This window comes from Xenopus laevis, chromosome 9_10S, assembly GCF_017654675.1.
Source record: "Xenopus laevis strain J_2021 chromosome 9_10S, Xenopus_laevis_v10.1, whole genome shotgun sequence".
In the NCBI taxonomy this organism is placed as follows: domain Eukaryota; kingdom Metazoa; phylum Chordata; class Amphibia; order Anura; family Pipidae; genus Xenopus; species Xenopus laevis.
In genome coordinates this window covers 69,455,536-69,474,846 of record NC_054388.1, presented here as the reverse complement: position 1 = coordinate 69,474,846, position 19,311 = coordinate 69,455,536, and the positions used below count along the sequence as shown (strand labels likewise).

Sequence of the window (19,311 nt, the reverse complement as noted above, 5' to 3'; positions counted from 1 at the left end):
GACGAAACTACGCAAATTCACTAACTTGCGCAGTGTAGCGAACGCTACCTTTTACGCTAGACTTCCTTCGCCACCTCAGACCTGGCGAAGCGCAATAGAGTAGATAGGGATTGTTTCAAAAAAAGTCCAAATTTTTTCTAAGTCCCAAAAAACGCTGGCGTGTTTTCTACATGATGGCTGATAGGCTGAAAAAGATCGAAAAATTTTTGGGGCTCCCCTTCCTCCCCCCTACATTTCCTGACTCATGGCAACTTACCTAGACAGTGGGCACATGTGTAGGGCAAAATAAAATTTTTATTTGGTGATTTGAAGGTTTTCTAGGCATTTGTAGTGCAGATACGTGTTCCTCCATTGAAATTTGAATTTCGCGCCGTATGTAAATTAGCCTTCGCTAGTGCAACTTCGCTTTATATAGCGAAACAACGCTAGCGCAACTCCGCAACCTTACGCTACCCCTGTGCGCAACTTCGGATTTTAGTGAATTTGCGAAGCGCTGGCGAAACTACGCCTGGCGAAGTGCGGCGAAGTTGCGCCAGGCGCATCTTAGTGAATTTGCCCCATAAAGTGCTTACTGGACAGATATATCTTCTCTAATTAATTTCAACAGGTCTCACTACCACTATCCTAAATCCAGGGTAGCAGGAGACATAGTTCATCAAAATGGAAGTAAATGGAATCAAAATGGAATCACAATATTTTGTTATTGCTAGCATGATGTATAAACTTTGATGATGCATGTGGCTATTGTGGGAGAATATCAGTTGCTGTCGGGGTAGGAGCTTCTGTCCTGTTGTTACATGAAATATTTTTTAAGTGATGAAGATTAACTTATGTTCAATTAAATGGAAAGCATAGGGAATCCTGGTAAGGAAATTGAGTTTTGCTCCTAACATTCTGATTTAATGGAATACTGTACAGGTCTAGATTCACCCTCTTTCATTTAAAACATAGGGTTTCATAGCTCCTACAGACTAGACTTCAATGTGTTACTTACTCTCTTCCGTAGTACTTTGGTCTGTTTAAACCCTAAAGACAAAAGATAATCAATGAGAAGTTGGGAAAGTGTTAAGACATTCTGTCCCCCAATCATTCTATTAAGCTAAAATAAACAGGTTGGAAAACATGCCATCTATATATTGAAATATGGTGGCACGCTAAAAATACATGCTAATACTAATAATAATATATATTGTGTAAACTAAAAATAGATCCCCTAATAGATAGTAAAGAAATACTGACACCAGAAATTATGCCTCTTGTACATCTATCATAATATTGGCTTTACATTGCCCAATGCTTTTACATTACCTATGTGTCTGCCTGTGTTCCTGTATGAGGGGGCTGCCATATTTGTGCAGCAGGAGTCCTTTAGCATTGGAAACTGTAACTGACAGGCTGAGATGGGACAGTCAAGTTGGCAAAACAGTCAGGTTTAGGAACTTTAACTAACAATTACTTACAAAAACAAACCTCTCAGCAAAAAACATCAGCGTGACCTATAGGTAAATTTAAATGTACATTCATATTTTAAAAAGTTATTTTTTAGTGTCAGTATCACTTATTACAGTTTATGGCAGACTGCATCAGATGAATCTGTTAGTGAGAAATTAAGCAGATACATCCCCAGTGGCAATGTCCCCAAATCCTGAATTGTTACCAAAGATATTATCTCTTCATATTCTTTATATAGTTACTGGAAGTGAAACCAAAATAAATCACAGCTGTAAATATGGAATATGTAAAGTCTGTGTTGCTCTATAAATAAGCACTATACAGTCAGCATAATACCAGAATGTATTTGATTAATGGATTATAAACCTATTTACACAAATACCATATAACAGATTATTTCATATGCAATTACTGAAACTTAAAGAACAAAGCAACCCAAATCACCAAGCTGTCTAACCTAATGTAGCTAACAGCAGTATCTAGTATCAGTAGGGTCAGCAGGTAAAACAAACAACACCACAGGTATTATCCCTATGTCCTGCCTAGACTAATAGTCATGTGTAACAAAGCATTCTAGCAAACCATAAGAGATCTTTTATTCTGAAGATCAAACAAACAATGGCTAAAAGAAGCCAAGCAGGCTCTATAACAAGTGCTATTTTTTTTATTCTTCCAGGTTTTATGTACCATAGTAAAAATGTCCCTTTGGTGTTTGTAATATACTTAAAAGCAGAATTCCCTTTTCACATAGCTAGGCAGTGAAGTTCTACTAGAGTTATGTAAGTACGGTATCTCTATAATACCAATTATGTACAAAGCACTTTACAGAGATCAAAAATAAATGAAAGGAAATCGTAACAGACAAGGGAAATATCACAATATATTCTCAAATTCCTTTTAGCGGTACTGACGGAATGTCTATTTTTGCAACAACAAATACAAATGTATCCTTTTTTTTCCTATTTAATGGTTTGCTTAGATTCTTCCTCAATTAAATCTGCAATACTCCTACTCCCTTGCTTTCTGCATCAGCAAGCAACAAAAATCACAGATACATCCAGTAAAATGGATTGAGGAGAAATCATCTGCGTTGAAACATTTAGCTGGAAGGAAGATAATGCAACAGATGTGCAGATACTAATGGGAATTTGAAGACACATGTACAGTTACACAAGCACAGAATTTGACTTTTTTTTATGTGACATCCTTACCTGTAGCAAAGCAATGAACAGTGCAAAGTGTAAAAAACAAGTGCAAAGTGCCATGAATGATGTTTAGCACTTTGCAGTAGGCCACAGACTGATGTCATAGTATTGCGTAAACCTGGTACAAAACCACTCATGTTCAGTGTGTGTGCAATAAATAAATGACCAATAACATGTGGGAGCAGGAAATGTCAACTGATGTTTTTTTAGCTACTTTAAAGGGAGACTACTGGCCAATCAGTTTTCAGTATGATGCATTATGGACAATGAATGATTCATAAAATGTCTGCACAAAAAAGGTGAACTCTAGATCCCTCCCCTTTACCAGCCTCTTCAGCCGTCTCTCCTCCATAACTACCCAGTTGCACATGGCTTTTTTTCTTTATAATATCCAGCACAGGGGTTGTGTTGGTTTTAAAGAACTGTAACTAATGTAGCAGCTTCCAAGCACTGGATATAAAGTTATAAGCTCTCACTGCTATTCATGGTGTCCTAGTCTCTCTCACATAATGAGAGAAAAGCTAAAATTCTTTTCCTGCTCTACTTTCTGGGTTAGTGCTTCTGAAAGTTTGTGCTACTCCTTGGGTTATTGTCAGGGTCTCTTAAAGGAGGCAAAATCATATAATTACCAGAGATGCAACTTGGTTGTGGGGGGTCTTCTAAGGGGACCCAGTGAGAACAATCCCAACTCCCCGTCCATCTCGCGTTGGATCTTCCTGTGCTGCCATTGTAAAGGTATGAAAAGGGCTAGGGAGGGATGACCATCGTCCAGGTCTCCCTGTTGCCACCCCCCCGACCATGTGGTCTGCTGTATAGCTATTGAATTATAAGGGGCCATGAAGAGTCATTAGCATCAGACTTTATGCACAGTGCAATTTGGTCCTTGGCTGACGGATTTATCACCAAACCTCATCTATATTTGAACCACTCCAACCTGATCAGTGGGGAAGGCAGCTGCCTTAGTGAGCATTTGGGTCTGAAACATCTTTTGCAATCATACCAATGGGAGGTGGGGGGTGGCGATTTTCAGAAAGCTGATAAGTGCTGTGTGTCCAATCAGCCTTAGGCAATGGTCTGTCACAATGGATAGACATACTCAGTGATAGAGCTGTATAACTACCATTTGCTTAAAGTCTATAAAATGCATGATGCAGTTTTGTAAAAAATAAACATTATTCTTGGTGAAAAAAATGCAATTCCCCAAAGCAAAGCAAAGATGCAGGATACTTACCTCTCTGGTACAAGTAATTCTCCGGGGATGAGGGGCCTCCTGCTGTAGCTGATACACTAGAATGAAAAAAATACATGTTGGAGTTCATAAACTAAGAAAATACAATAAAGTAACTTTTTTGTTTTTTAAAGGACCAGTATATGGCAATCTCATATGTTAATCTGACTTTTTTCATCAGGCCATGCACTCCTTGAGAAGTCAAGGAATCTAGTATAACAGGAAGGTGGAAATGCATTTGCATCATCCAATATGCTAAGTCAAGCTTTTTTCCCCATTGTTAGGGATACTGCTGACAAGAAAGATAAAAAGCGCAAACAGCAACTGGCTTGATAAAATGTGTTACCTTTGCTCACTACTGCTGAGATAATTGTCACTGACATACTCCATTTTGCTATATACAGCGATTCTCTAGTCTTGCTATTGTCTCAATTTGTCCATACTTTCTTTTACCCGCTCAGACATACAGATACATCCAGATAACATGAGCTGCAAAGCACTTAAAGGTGAGAAGCTGAAAATTGCATAGAGATTATATCAGAACAAAATGATCACGTTGTATAAAGTTCTACATGGACACTGCAGGATACTTACAGTAAGATTTCCATACAGGAGGCCGGTATTCATCGTGGTCTACAAGAGAAACAAGCATTGCAGTATTAATTTAATTGCTTTAAAAGATAATTATTAAACTAAAAGAAACAGGCCCACAGGTGAACTATTCTAAGCAGATTTGGAAAATAAGGGTTGTGAATAATTTTAGATGGCAGCTTCCAATGGGAAATACAGCTTCCACTTATGGGAAATACCAGGCAGGGCCAGTATTGGAGATTTGTAGGCCGCAATGACCATAGTGGTGATTTGTAGCCAGTGCTAACACTGTTCAGCCTGAAATCAGACATATTCAATTTATTGTGATGCCACATGGGTTTCCGCCTGCATAGGTAAAAACTCTAGTACTACTTCTTATAGTATCTGTTATGGAGCAGAGTTGTTTTATTACTGCCAACCTACTCAAGAGAATTTGAAAAGGCCTGATGCATGAGGTAGTATGAGAAAATAATTCAACTTTACAATGATAACTGTAACAGCACTGCAAATGAACTTCAGTACGTACTTGTTATTCCATAGTGTCATATTATTAATATTCTGCTGCACCATAAAATGAAATATATCCTGGCAGGTATTCAGGTATGAAGACTTAATATTACACGTAGGATGATATTAGCTTATGAATTAGTGAAACAATGATTATCCAACCCTATAAATAAATCAGTGGTTGCATTTGCCTTTGTACTTAAGCCTGACCAGCAAAACAGGTCTATGGTGACTGCTCAGGACCCCAGTCTCCCACAATCAGCACCTGTACCCATAATGCCTGGATCTCTTAAAGGAACAGTTATACCAAAAAATTAAAGTGTTTTAAAGTAATGAAAATATCATGTACGGTTGCCCTGTACTGGTAAAATGGACCTGTTTGCTACAGAAACACTACTATAGTTCATATAAACAAGCTGCTATGTAGCAATGGTGGAAATTGAAAAAAGGTTATATAGCACAGATTAAATAGTGGAGAACAGATAACACCATTATGTTCTACAGAGCTTGTCTGCTATCTGCTGTGTAACCTGAGCCTGCATTGCTACACAGCAGCTCATTTATATGAACTATAGTAGTGTTTCTGAAGCAAACACACCAGTTTTAGAAGTGCAGCGCAACACTACATTTTATTTTTATTACTTTAAAACACTTTCATTTTTTGATGTTACTGTTTCTTAAAGCGTACCATGACCCGTAAAGCATTTGTCTTAAAAAGCTTTTCATTTAGTCCAGTTCTTTATCATTTATATTGAAGATGTTTTGACTAATGCTTTGAGTATAGCATTCTGTGAATTCAGAAACGTCCTTTCACATTCAAGGAATATTACTACGACCCTGTCAGTGAAAGGAAACAAAGTGGTCATTGAGATAAAAGTTCTTTTCCATGGAGCAGGGGCATTTTTAAGGAGCAAATGATCATAGTGTATACGAATGTAAGAGGGACTAAGATCTTAAGCTCTACTGGGACTGGGGCTAATTTGATTGAATAAATATACATACATTTATGTATAGATTTACAGAAATTAGAGGAAAGAGGGCAAATCTAAAAATCAGCGCCATCTAGTGGTCAGAAATGCCATGTGCCACTTAGTTAACATTCATTAGATATATATATATATATATATATATATATATATATATATATATATATATATATATATATATATATATATATATATATATATTTGGAAATGGTGCAAACAATCTGCTGCTGTACTAAACTGCAGGGAATAGAGGCATATGCTCATTACCAGCTGCACTCACATGCACTAAATGGATCCTCTGACCTGTAAACAAAGCTTCTGCTCCAATTCAGTATAGGTTCTCAATGAGCAGCACGCCTATGACTCATATTCCTAAATAGCAGTTGGTGCCACCTTCCCCTGTGTGTGTTGCCATGGGTTCTGTTGCAGAGAGACACCTCATTCAAATGTTAATGCACATAAAGACCATATCTATTTACATTAAATAGACCCAATAAACTGGGTTTGCTTCCAATAAGGATTAATTATATCTTAGTCTGGATGCAGTACAAGGTACTGTTTTATTACTACAGAGAAAAAGGATATAGTTTTTGAAAATTTGGATTATTTCATAATAATGGAGTCAGCCTTTCAGTAATTCTGAGCTTTCTGGATAATGGGTTTTCCGGATAACAGATTATGTACCTGTATAAAAGGATATTTCCATTTCAGTAAAAAGCAGATACCATTCAAAGCCCAGAAGCCATTCTAAATCTGCAAGGGTTATATCATTTAGATTACACAACATACAGTATAAGGAAATTGCCAAAGGGTTGGGCGTTTTATATGCAATGATGTGCACCACGTGATCTAGTCAGCCGCTGGATCTGTAAAGCAGCATCATTGTGGCTTGACCCTATCCAAGGGCAAGTATTGAGGTTGTGTAGTAACCCCATCTGCATGCACATAAAGTTCAACCGTCAGATAGGTCATATCAAGGAAAGATACTTTGCATCCTACTCATGGCATGAAAGGGGCATGAAAGTCACAGAAACGGGGGGCGTGGCCAACTAAGATGGAGGACGCACACACTCTGTAGGAGCTCCGTCCTATATGAGACTCTTGCGGCCTAAACACAAGCTATAATCAACGCTAACTGAACTGCTTGGGCTTGCCAAAGACAGCGTCACCGTCATAGACGAAGATGGGCAAGAAAAAAAAACGGAACGCAGTTCAACTATGTCCCCGTTCCTGAGGAAGTCACAACCACGTGGATCTCGGGCCCTATCGCATGATGGCGTAGACCGCTACGCAACATACCGAAAGCACCGCTCGCCCAACACGTCTCCCAGTGTCTATCCCTCACTTCGGATGGCAGAATCTGACAACTCTCAGCACTCACATTCAGGTCAGTCTCCCCGCATGACTGACTATTCGGAAACCTCACAACCGGTAACTATACAGATACTCACACAGCAGCTTACACAGCTTCAGCAATCACTTACTGCCACCATTACACAAGCAGTTTCACAGGCTGTAGCAACTGCAGTTAGAGACATACAGAGAGATCTAGGAGATCTGGGAGAATGCACTGATAAACTTGAGACTGATGATGTTGCCCAAAGGGTAGCTAGCCTAGAGGAGGAAAACTCTATCCTAAGGGATGAAATGGCACAACTTAGAGACACCTGCGAAGATCTTGAGAATAGATCTAGGAGGCAAAATCTAAGGTTCAGGGGCATACCGGAAACCAAGGGGGGTCTGATATCCCAAAATATTTGCAAGATCTTTTCTGCCACTTATGCCCGGACAAGCCTCAAGACTATTGGCGCCTAGACAGGGCCCATCGCTCGTTAGCGCCTAAACCGACATCTACCAAACCTCCAAGAGACATCATAGTGAGGTTCCATTACTACGAAAGCAAGGAAACACTATCCCTCCTGACACGCAATACTAATCAGGTGGAATTTCGCAACTGTAAATTGCAAATATTTGTAGACTTCTCACCAGTCACACTAGCTAAACGATGTGAGCTTCAACCAATCACTCAAAAGAGAATGCATGATTCCATATCGTTGGGGATACCCTTTCAAATTAACAGTCAATCATGTGCACACATTGTTTAATCCGGCTAAGGGGAACAAGCTGCTAAAAGCGCTAGGCCTCCAACCAAAATACTCCTCCCCACTACCTCACTCCTCTCCACAGAGGCCACCGCTAAAACCTCAATGGAGCAAAGTTCCTTCGACACCAACTTCACCTAGGCTTGCCTCAAGTCCGTCACCACCAAAAGATGCCTGACCTTATGTTTTTTCTATGGCCATGACGACCAGATATATATATATGTGAAGTTTAATGCAAGCACTTATAGGTGCTTTTCCCTTCACATATTTTGAGTCTCGAAAAGGGATTGTGACGACCCACTTTGAAGAAGTGCAACCCCTCCAACTGTCTTACACCCCTCACACATGGAGCTAATAGCTCATTTCGGCTCACAAGTCCTGTGAACTGAGTCAGAATCATCACTAACCAGATTTGTGCCCTGCCCTAGTGACAACATTTCAAAATATCATATTACTGGTAATTTTTTGAAGTTATTTCTAATTCTATCTCTCTCAATCGTGTCAACCTTTATCCATGACTGTTTTATATCTCCCTATTCAATGTACAATAATGTTGATCTTAATAGTTTTGCATGTTTTCAAAAGTCTGCATTGCATGTTCTGCCATATACTGTTCGTATACCTATGGGTAAATCTATGTATAGCAATGACTTGGTTTCCTTAACAGGGAGTCACCATATTGGTTTTATTAGCGACTCAATACTATATCGCCACTATGGTTAAATTAATTTCCTTAAATGTTAAGGGGTTAAACAGTATTGCCAAGAGATACTTAGCTCTCAAAGAGTTAAAAAACTTACAGGCTGACATAGCCGTTATCCAGGAGACACATTTTGATGCAAATAGACCCCACAAACTTTGCTCAAGATACTATCCAACGGGCTATTATGCCTCCCAAACGCAAAAAAAAAGCGGGGGTGGCAATCTTAATACATAGAGACTGCCTGTTTGTGGTGAACCAAGTCCATTGTGATCCAGAAGGACACTACCTCCTCTTGTTAACAACTTATTTACATTTTTCTCCAACCCTCATAAAGTTCACACAAGGTTAGACTATTTTCTTTTTTCGCATCACTGCCTGAACCTAGACTATTCCACCAAAATATATCCTATAACATGGTCTGACCATTCTCCTATTGCTATGTTTAACCTGGCGGTTAAACGAAACTATTTTTCATGACGTAGAAAACGTTAAAAGCATAGATACAGCCTTGAAAGAATATTTCAGACTAAATGACGGCTCAGTTGAGTCAGTTGCTACACTTTGGGAAGCACATAAGGCAACCATTAGAGGCCATATTATAGGGATAACAGCAAACAAAAGAAAACAACACAGACTTGCTTACCATACGATCCAAACTCAATTATACACCTTAGAACAGAAATACCACAACCAACAATCAGAAGCCCTATTGACTCAAATTCTAAGGCTAAGACAACAACTAAAAGAATTAAGGGTGAAAGATACAGAAAAGGCTATTATTTGGACAAAACAAATGTACTACGAGAAAGGGGATAAACAACACACACTGTTGGCCAGAAAACTTAGAGATCAGAAAGCTTCAAGTGGAATTACTTCTATTAAAACCTCAACAGGCGAGCTATCTTCCAAAAAAAAAAAGAATGATCTAACTTCAGATATATAAAAAATTGACTAAGAGGAGGGGATCTGACTTCCGTCAGTATTTAATTTTGTATAGGAGAAAAGAAGAAAAGTATCCCAGTCTTCTTAATCAGAAAAGTTACAAAAGAATATATATTATCACTGTGTGATCTGTTTTCAGTTAAACCATTAAAAATCTTGAAAAAAGTTGATAGCCAGCAACAAATAACAACTATTAATCTGTCACGTGATCCAATAGTTTCTCTCTGCTCAGATTATAGGAGATTCCTCATCTGTATTCTTGTTGACTGTTTTCACTATAAGCTCTGGAATTTGTGTGTTTTTTAGACAAGACAGCTTCTCAATCTAGACAGTTAAAATAGAATTGAGACCACAGTTCCAGAAGCACTGACTTTTCCTCCTTTGTGGGGTCCCGCAGTTAGTAAAACAATCAGCTAGACAATATGGGACTTCTCCACCATTCTACCAATTTCCTTTTCCTACCTTTTCTTGGAATCAGAGATGTTCATAATTGCACTTTAAGTAATTTATATGTGAATTGATCACATTTGGTGGCACTTTACCATCCTTATTGGTGTTTTAGTGGGTTGTTAGTAAATTATCAATTAATGTCAAATGAATTATTCATGAGTTAGAATTTACTTATTATACACAATAATTAAAAGGAAAATTAATTGTGTTTTAGTTTTACTCTATTTAATGTTAACTTATTGAGGTTAAGCACTAGCACTTTGTGGGATCAATTAATGAAATAAAAAGAGGGAATTCATAGATATTGGATCACGTGACAGATTAATAGTTGTTATTTGTTGCTGGCTATCAACTTTTTTCAAGATTTTTAATGGTTTAACTGAAAACAGATCACACAGTGATAATATATATTCTTTTGTAACTTTTCTGATTAAGAAGACGGGGATACTTTTCTTCTTTTCTCCTATACAGGCGAGCTATCTTATGACCCTAAACAAATTGGGAAAACCTTCTATGACTTCTATAATAAACTCTACAATTTACAGCCCACAACATCAGCGGCTACAGGGCCAGATCAAGACCCCCTTACCAAATTTTTTAATGAGGCTAACCTGCCCAATTTTTCAGAATCAGACTTAGAAACACTTAGCATGCCAATAACTCCTGAAGAAATAGCCGTTACACTTAAGGCAATGCCGAACAATAAAACTCCAGGGCCAGATGGGCTTCCATATAAATATTATAAAGCTTACCTAAATATATTCTCGCCATACTGGTTGCTATCTTTAACCAATTCCATACTGGGACATCGATCCCCCCCTCACTTTTAACATCTTATCTGTCCTGAATTCCTAAGGAAGGAAAATATGCAACACTCTGTACTAACTACAGACCAATAGCCCTGCTTAATTCCGACTTGAAGCTCTTTTCCAAAATCTTGGCAAATCATTTAGCCCCATTACTACCAAAGCTGATTCATAGGGATCAAGTTGGTTTTATACAGGGAAGACAGGCAGGAGACAATACCAGGAAAATCATAGATTTACTAGAAATAGCCCAGAAACAAAACATACCCACAGTGCTTTTGAGCTTAGATGCGGAGAAAGCATTTGACGCCTAAGTTGGCCGTACTTGTTCGTCCTCAGACACCTAAACTTATCAGGGCCCTATTTAACAGCGCTAGAAAATCTTTACTCCTCACCATCAACCTATCTGAAACTTCCAGGTCAGTCAAATACACCTATCACAATTTCCAATGGAACCAGGCATGGTTGCCCCCTCTCCCCCCTACTCTACGCACTCAGTATTGAACCCTTAGCTGCTGTCATTAGAAATGCTCCTGATGTTACGGGAGTTAAGGTATCAACAGAACAATTTAAAATATCCTTGTTTGCAGATGATGTGTTACTAACAATCACAAATCCTTTGGTGTCATTGCCTAATCTCCATAAAGTACTAGATAACTATAGCTTTCTATCAGGATACAAGATTAATATGAGTAAAACAGAAGCATTATCTGTCAATTTACCACATACTACGTTGGACATTCTGCAGACCAAATTTAAATACAAGTGGAAAAAGGATTGTATTAATTATCTTGGAAGCAAAATTTCACATCACTATGGCAGACTTTATGACCTAAATTTCATTCCGCTATTGGAGGAGACAAGGAGGAACCTACAGAAGTGGTCTACACCTACTCTTTCTTGGTTTGGAAGGATTTCAGCTCTTAAAATGACGATTCTCCCAAAATTTTTATACTTGTTTGAGACGTTACCGATACCATTCCCTATAATAGCATTTAAACAAACTCAAGCGATGTTCCACAAATTCATATGGGGCAACAAACGACACAGGGTGCCCAAATTAACGCTTAACACCTCTACGCAACATGGAGGTCTAGGAGTTCCATCATTACAAAAATACTACGAGGCTACTCATCTCTGCCAACTACTTGTCTGGTCTCACTGGGAACCCACCTATATTGAGAATGAAATATTCTCCACCGCCCACCTGAATTCCTTGATTTGGTCTAATACTAAACAAAACATCTACTTGAAGGAACTCCTGCACGCCACACAGCATACAATGCGGGTATGGAACAGCACGAAACTTAAACACAACCTGAAGTCACCCTACCCCCTAAATACCTTCTTCTTAGGAAATCCAGACTTCCCCTCAGGAAATAATTGAGACTTTATCAACAGATGGCAGACGACCAAATTATTTACAATCAAGGACTTACTTGATAACTCTACCCGGGTGATTATGCCCTTCATGAACCTAACCCAAAAAGCACCTACCACTACACTGAAATGGTACGAATACCTCCAACTACGGCACTTCTCCCAACCATACTTACAACAAACAAAATCACTATCTCCCTTACCGTTTGAAACTTTAGCTCTATCGGGCCTCCCACAAAAGGGCTTGATCTCAAAAATTTACAAATTGCTGATGGACCCTCAGTCAGACTCCTTGATTAAACACCAGTATATGAGCAAATGGAAGAGAACTTTAACACAGCGACCAACCGACGAAGACTGGATTTCGATTTGGACCAATGCAAAAAAATTAGTGCCCTGCACCAAACAAAAAGAAAACGCATACAAGGTGCTTATGTTCTGGTATCATACTCCGGACAAACTACATGCAATGTTTCCTAATCATCACAACACTTGCTGGAGGAACTGTTTTTGGACTTGTCCCAAACTGCAACACTTCTGGGATGAAATAAACAAGCTGCTAACAACATTAACTACTCATACTCTGCCAAAAGATCAACTCACTTTTCTACTGAGTAGACCATTTCCTGAGCTTCCCAGACACTCCCAGTTGCTGGTTAATCAGGTCCCCAACGATTTCAGAAGTTATGAACAGAGTAAATAGTAATAAAGACTTTGAACGGCGGATAGCATACTTACAAAACAAAAATGATTGATACTTGAAGGTCTGGTCCATCTGGGAACTCAGAGATCTGTCTGCCTAAACACTGCCTGAGCCTAATAGTAATGTGGGATAACCCAGACAGATACGAACATGCAAAACTATTGTTAGATCATAGAAACGTGGAGATACCAGGCTGACACATTGTTAGTAACAACTACTATTTTTTCTATTTTTTCTTTTCTTTGCTCTTCTTTCCCTCCCTCAACCTACACTTCCCCTTTCCCCTTCCATCAACCCAGTTCAAACTCTCTCTCTTTTTATACTGTGCAATATTTTCCCTGTAAACTATGATTTCTATACTGGATCACTACTGTAAGAAAATGATAATGCTGTCAAATGTACATGCGTTTGAATTGCATCTCAATAAAAATATAAGTTACAAAGAAAGTCACAGAAACCCCCATATATACATATACAACTTGCTTTGAAAACTACCCATGTCCAACAGAAGTGCCCACACCTTTACTCTCATGTTCACAGAACACCATAAGATTTGGTTCATCTAGCCCAAGATCTGCTTAATCTTTGCCCAATTTGACAATCCATGCACTGACCTAAATCAAGTTGACCAAACATTGGGCTGGCAGGGGGCAATAACCAGATCATACTGTGAGTACAAGGACCACATCAATATAAAACTACAGTCCTCGCCCAATGGGATTTTCAAACTTGCCCAAAATATATCTGAAACATTTTTTTCAAGGACCAGATTTTGTACAATTTTACATGGTGAATATCTCTCTGGAACCATCACATCCCTCTTCAGAATGACCCCAGTAATGGATGGTTTCCACAACTGTACCCCCCTCCTCCCAGCTGTTTAAAATTTACCTCTGATGAAGGCTGGGGCTTTCACCAGTCTATGATGCTGAAAGCTGCAGCTCAACAGCAGCTTTTGAAGCAGCACTGCTTTTCCCAAGTGCTGTGCCTAGTGTCACGGTCTCCTCTTTTTCCTTCTTAAACGGATCCTGTCATCGGAAAACATGTTTTTTTCAAAACGCATCCGTTAATAGTACTACTCCAGCAGAATTCTGCACTGAAATCCATTTCTCAAAAGAACAAACAGATTTTTTATATTCAATTTTGAAATCTGACATGGGGCTAGACATTTTGTCAATTTCCCAGCTGCCCCTGGTCATGTGACTTGTGCCTGCACTTTAGGAGAGAAATGCTTTCTGGCAGGCTGCTGTTTTTCCTTCTCAATGTAACTGAATGTGTCTCAGTGAGACATAGGTTTTTACTATTGAGTGTTGTTCTTAGATCTACCAGGCAGCTGTTATCTTGTGTTAGGGAGCTGTTATCTGGTTACCTTCCCATTGTTCTTTTGTTTGGCTGCTGGGGGGGAAAAGGGAGGGGGTGATATCACTCCAACTTGCAGTACAGCAGTAAAGAGTGATTGAATTTTATCAGAGCACAAGTCACATGACTTGGGGCAGCTGGGAAATTGACAATATGTCTAGCCCCATGTCAGATTTCAAAACTGAATATAAAAAAAATCTGTTTGCTCTTTTGAGAAATGGATTTCAGTGCAGAATTCTGCTGGAGCAGCACTATTAACCGATTCATTTTGGAAAAAATTTTTTTTCCATGACAGTATCCCTTTAATGTCTTTCAAATGTGTGTTAGCCTACATTATGATCAGGCCACAACCTTCCTGATCATTCTTAGCCAATCTAGTCCCACATTTTTCGGGGGCATGGATGTTTCAAAACATCTGAGGCTGAATTATACAAGCATAGCTGGTGCAGGAACACCCTATGTTTCCTGAAGCATGAATGGAGATACCATTAAGTTGTGCCTGCATAGGTATTTCACTGTAATATTCACAATTTAACCTTTAAGTTAGACTGCTTTATGCTAAATCAGTGTATACCTAGGAATATGCTATGGAGAAGGGTTTATAAACTAGTACTTGTGAAGTGCTGTACAACAGAAGGGCACATATATATATCAAACATACAGATAATATGCAAAACTGATTTATACAAGAGCTAAATGAGGGCCCTTGTTTATTAAGAGTTTATAATTTAAATAGGATTTGTATTACACACCAAGTTCTACAATTACCCACTTTAAAGGTAGTTAGCAAGAGCTGGAGGGCCCTTGGGAATATATCATATTAAATACTGCAGTAGCATACCCAAGGGAGATGCTCAAAGAACAAGAGCAACAAGCACAGGAAGAATTTTGATTGGACTAGATGATTATTTCCTTCTCCCCATAGTTGTGGTGTTTGTTAGCTTTTCAGCAAACTCAGCACATCCCTTCCTGTAATTTGAACGCTGCTTAAGACTTTCACTAACCCATCCCTTGTTATGTTGCCACAGGGCACAAAAGGAAATATGAAGGAAACCGACACAAAGCATGAGATTAAGGCTGCCGGGAGCGAAAAAATAAGCCCTGTCTTCAGCTACAGTGCAGCTCAAGGACTGTGTATCTGTAGTGATCCAGTGACTCTTAGGAGGAAAATCACAAAAGTGGTGACATTGAGACAAAAAAAAAAAAAAGTAAAATTGTTGGATTTCCCACCATATTCACAAACATCTCCACTTCTATGACTTGTCTTTTAAACAGAATAGTTTCCAGATTTTCCAAATTTTGTCTTCACACAACATTTTTTTCTGAATTTGTCTTTAACTCTGCCTAAATAGTCAGCTTTAAGGTGCCTCTCAGCTGTACATTTGCCTTAGGGTAAGGTTACACCTGGAGATTCGGGGAGATTTAGTCGCCCGGCGACTAATTACTTCTTTTTTGGGTCAACTAATGTCCCCGAACGGCTTCCCCCGTCTTCCGCCTGCTAGAATGAGAAATCGCCTCCGGCATGGCACTTGCGAAGTCGCCCGAAGTTTCCTTGTGAGGCCGAGCGACTAAATCTCCCCGAATCTCCAGGTGTGACCTTACCCTTGTACAAGGAGTAAATAAGTTAGACACAAGTAAGAACTGCAGGCAGAACTGCTAGGATAACAGAAGAACCACAGTGATTGTCATCCTCATCTATATTTTCCCAGCAGTCTAACACTGCCTGGTTGCCTTGGAGACACAACAAAAGGTCCATGTGATTACAACAGAGAGGCAATTAGTGTTTTGCTTAGTTATATCATTTGATGTAACACAAGCAATAGAACTGAGCAAAGAAACATCAGTAAAACATTTTCTTGCATCAGCAGAGGGTGCTTCTGTTTTATCATTAAAACTAAAAGTAAAAAAATATATATGTATATATCCGTAGAGCTGGAAGGAATTTTTCAAAAGTGAGAGTTGCATTAGAGGCCTGGATAGCAACTACTGACCTACACCATAGTGACAGATAGTTTTAAGCAGACCATCTGTTTATTTGACTGTGCATTTGTGAAGTACAAAGACATATGGACAGAAAAAAAGAAATGAATGGGGGGGGGGTGCAGTCATAGATCTCTTTCTCAGATTACTGCTATTTTTTGTCTTCGGTTACTTCTTTCCTGTAACAGTTACAACACACTCACACAACCAGCTGGCTCATTTACAAGGGTGATAATATATTGGGATGCCCATGTCCTGCTCACCTGTTATCTCTCCTGTGTGCCAAAACAAGCAGTACTGGGTATAGTGAGAGATGGAACTCTCTGAATGTCCAGAAAACAAACTGCAAGGACCTATGCACCCTGCCTCCTTTTTGTCGATGTGCCCTAAAGTCTTAATGCATAACAGAAACACATTTTTTAAAGAAAAACAGTTTAGTCTAAGGGTGCATAATTCAGAAGTAAATAATGTAAATAAATATGGCTGTGGACACAGCCCTTTCAACAGAAACTGGTCCTTACCCCTGGCTCTGGACGTCATATACATTGAGAATAGCTTGGGGGGAGGACAAGCTCAGTTCCACTGTTTACTCACAAATTATCCTTGAGCTGCTGGAAGCCAGTCTGGCTAATGGGCCCATATTCCACTAACCAAATTGAGCTGGATGGACCTAATAATTAAGTTGCAAGTGATTGCTAAAAAACAGAGTGGCACTCATAACGACAAAAACAATAGCTATTCAATTAAGATCATATGACTGGTTAATCTAAACATATGAATATTATATATAAACCATCAAAAGGATTATATGACTGTCTATAAATGGGAGGCTTAGTGGAAAGTTTCATAACTCTTGGCTATTAGTTTCTACTCGAACATATGGCTGTAGTGTTTCCGAAATACAGCCTTATGCAACTTAAACGGGTCCTTCTTAATTCCTTGCTTCATTCTATGCAACTTTCCAACATATATTCATTTTAAAATGGCTGTGTTTTTAAGTTAATACAATTGCTAATGAAAGCAGCATTTGGCTGTTTCTCTTTCATTTGTTTCTGGTCCTGACCCATACCTCCCAACATTTTGGAAGTAAAAAGAGGGCCAAAATTTTTTTTTCTGCACGTAGCGCAGCAATTTTTTGACCACACCCCTTTTGGTGGCCACACCCCCTAATTACCATGTTTGTTTTACAAAATTTGGCAGGTTAAGAAAGTTTGAAAATATTCCTCCTTATCTAAACTGTGTTTTTGTGTCTCAAAATTGTTAAAAAGTATCTTATTTGCACCTGTTAGCTGTTCTGGGCTCTGTGCTAAAAGCCAATTAAGTGAGAAACTTTGTTTCTTTTTCTGGCTGTTCAGTGCAGAGAAAAGAGGGACTTTCCAGTACTAATGAGGGGCTGCGGGTTGAGCTGTCAAAAGAGGGACTGTCCCTCCGAAAAAGGGACAGTTGGGAGGTATGCTGACCACTGAAATAATATAGCAGAAGCCAGCTGACCTGGAGAATAAATGCCTTCTACTAAAAGAAATAAAATGTAACTGACCATCGGCCAAACTTTTGTTGTATAACAAGGAAAACTTCATTTTTAATTTTGAATCAAGTACCTCTGTGTTCTTCCATATCTAGTATGTGTCTCTATAAGGGTAGGTCTACACTACATGGCCGATTTTGGAGCGATTCGACACGCTGCGCAAAAACGCAGTTGTCAAGTCTGATGCAACGGAAATAAGGAAAGTGAATGCATTGTCGGATGAAGTTGCATCGTTGATCTGACGCGACTTGACAGACACGACATCCGACAATGCATTCACTTACTTTATTTCCGTTGCATCCGATTTGACGCCTGCGTTTTTGCGCAGAGTGTCGGATCACTCCAAAATCATCCGTGTAGTCCTACCCTAAGTGTAAGCAGTGATCTGTGAGCACCAGGGGCCCAGCAATATCACAGCATTCAGAGTGATGCCAATCAGGAAAGCTTCACCAGAGGCCCAGCAATGTAGCAAGACAAAATATCAGGCCAATTTACTAACATAGATGCTATGTTTTATTTGCACCAGGGCAGTTACCATTAGGAGCCCTTTGTTTTTACATCTACACTGGTGTTAATAAACACAGCTTTACTGCCATAAAAAGCACTGCCCTTGTTCATATGGTAAAACCTTGTGTCTCCTGCTCTTCTACTTTAACCAATCATATGGCAGCACTGCTCTAAGTCTGTGCTATAACATGCAGTTTGCAAATAGCCAGTGCAAGATGCAGTTAGTAAATGAACTGGGAGTTGAAGTCCATCAGCAGCTGAGTATATGGGAGTAGTGGGAGATATTAGTCTGAGCAGCACAATGGAGAAGGGTCTCTCTGAGGGATAAATAATAAACAAAGCAGAGGCATGTAGAACAGTCAGCTCTGGGCATGAACAATGGATTGTGGGAGTTGTAGTTTTGCAACATCTGGCTTGACACCTTGTTTACAGACAAGGATGAGAGAGAGGCTGGTGATTGCTTCATTACTCACCGAATAAAGTGAGAGCCATGGCAGTCCTGTGTTGTAGCTTCTCCTTGGGGGAATTCTCGGCAACTGGAGACTCACAGCGCGGACTGGTGACCACTGCATAGATGAAAATGACACAGGAGAGTGAAGCCCTCGGGCGACATGTAGTGCTAGTCCCCAGGCTGGGTGGGTGTGCACAAGGACAGGGGACAGGGACTCATCTATGAAAGAACAGGCATAAGAAGAATAGAAAGTACCGGCGCGGGGGAGTCCGGCTATGTCACTGGCACACGCCACTCACTCTCTGAATGGCTGAAACTAGATCGTGCAGCTCACAGCGCATCCTTCCACCTCCTGGGCGCCATCTTGCTTCCCTCCACATGACCAGCTGCAGCTCCTCAGACAGAGGCGGCGGTCAGGCTGGCGGCTGTCTGTG

General features: G+C 39.6%; 1 protein-coding gene across 2 annotated transcripts in view; it reads right to left on the bottom strand.

The window, feature by feature from the left end:
- The window catches only part of chn1.S (chimerin 1 S homeolog), a 63,849-nt gene extending 44,538 nt beyond the window's left edge, over window positions 1-19,311 (bottom strand). Inside the window, exons 1-5 of one of the 2 annotated variants that reach the window (XM_018238891.2) lie at window positions 19,177-19,311; window positions 18,900-18,992; window positions 4,480-4,518; window positions 3,889-3,944; window positions 995-1,026 (exon numbers count right to left, since the gene is read on the bottom strand). In XM_018238891.2, coding sequence (XP_018094380.1) covers window positions 995-1,026; window positions 3,889-3,944; window positions 4,480-4,518; window positions 18,900-18,992; window position 19,177 — 221 coding nt within the window. In that variant the 5' untranslated portion in view covers window positions 19,178-19,311. Of the gene's footprint in view, window positions 1-994; window positions 1,027-3,888; window positions 3,945-4,479; window positions 4,519-18,899; window positions 18,993-19,132 lie in introns of both variants that reach the window. The other variant, XM_018238892.2, reaches the window with a different exon arrangement.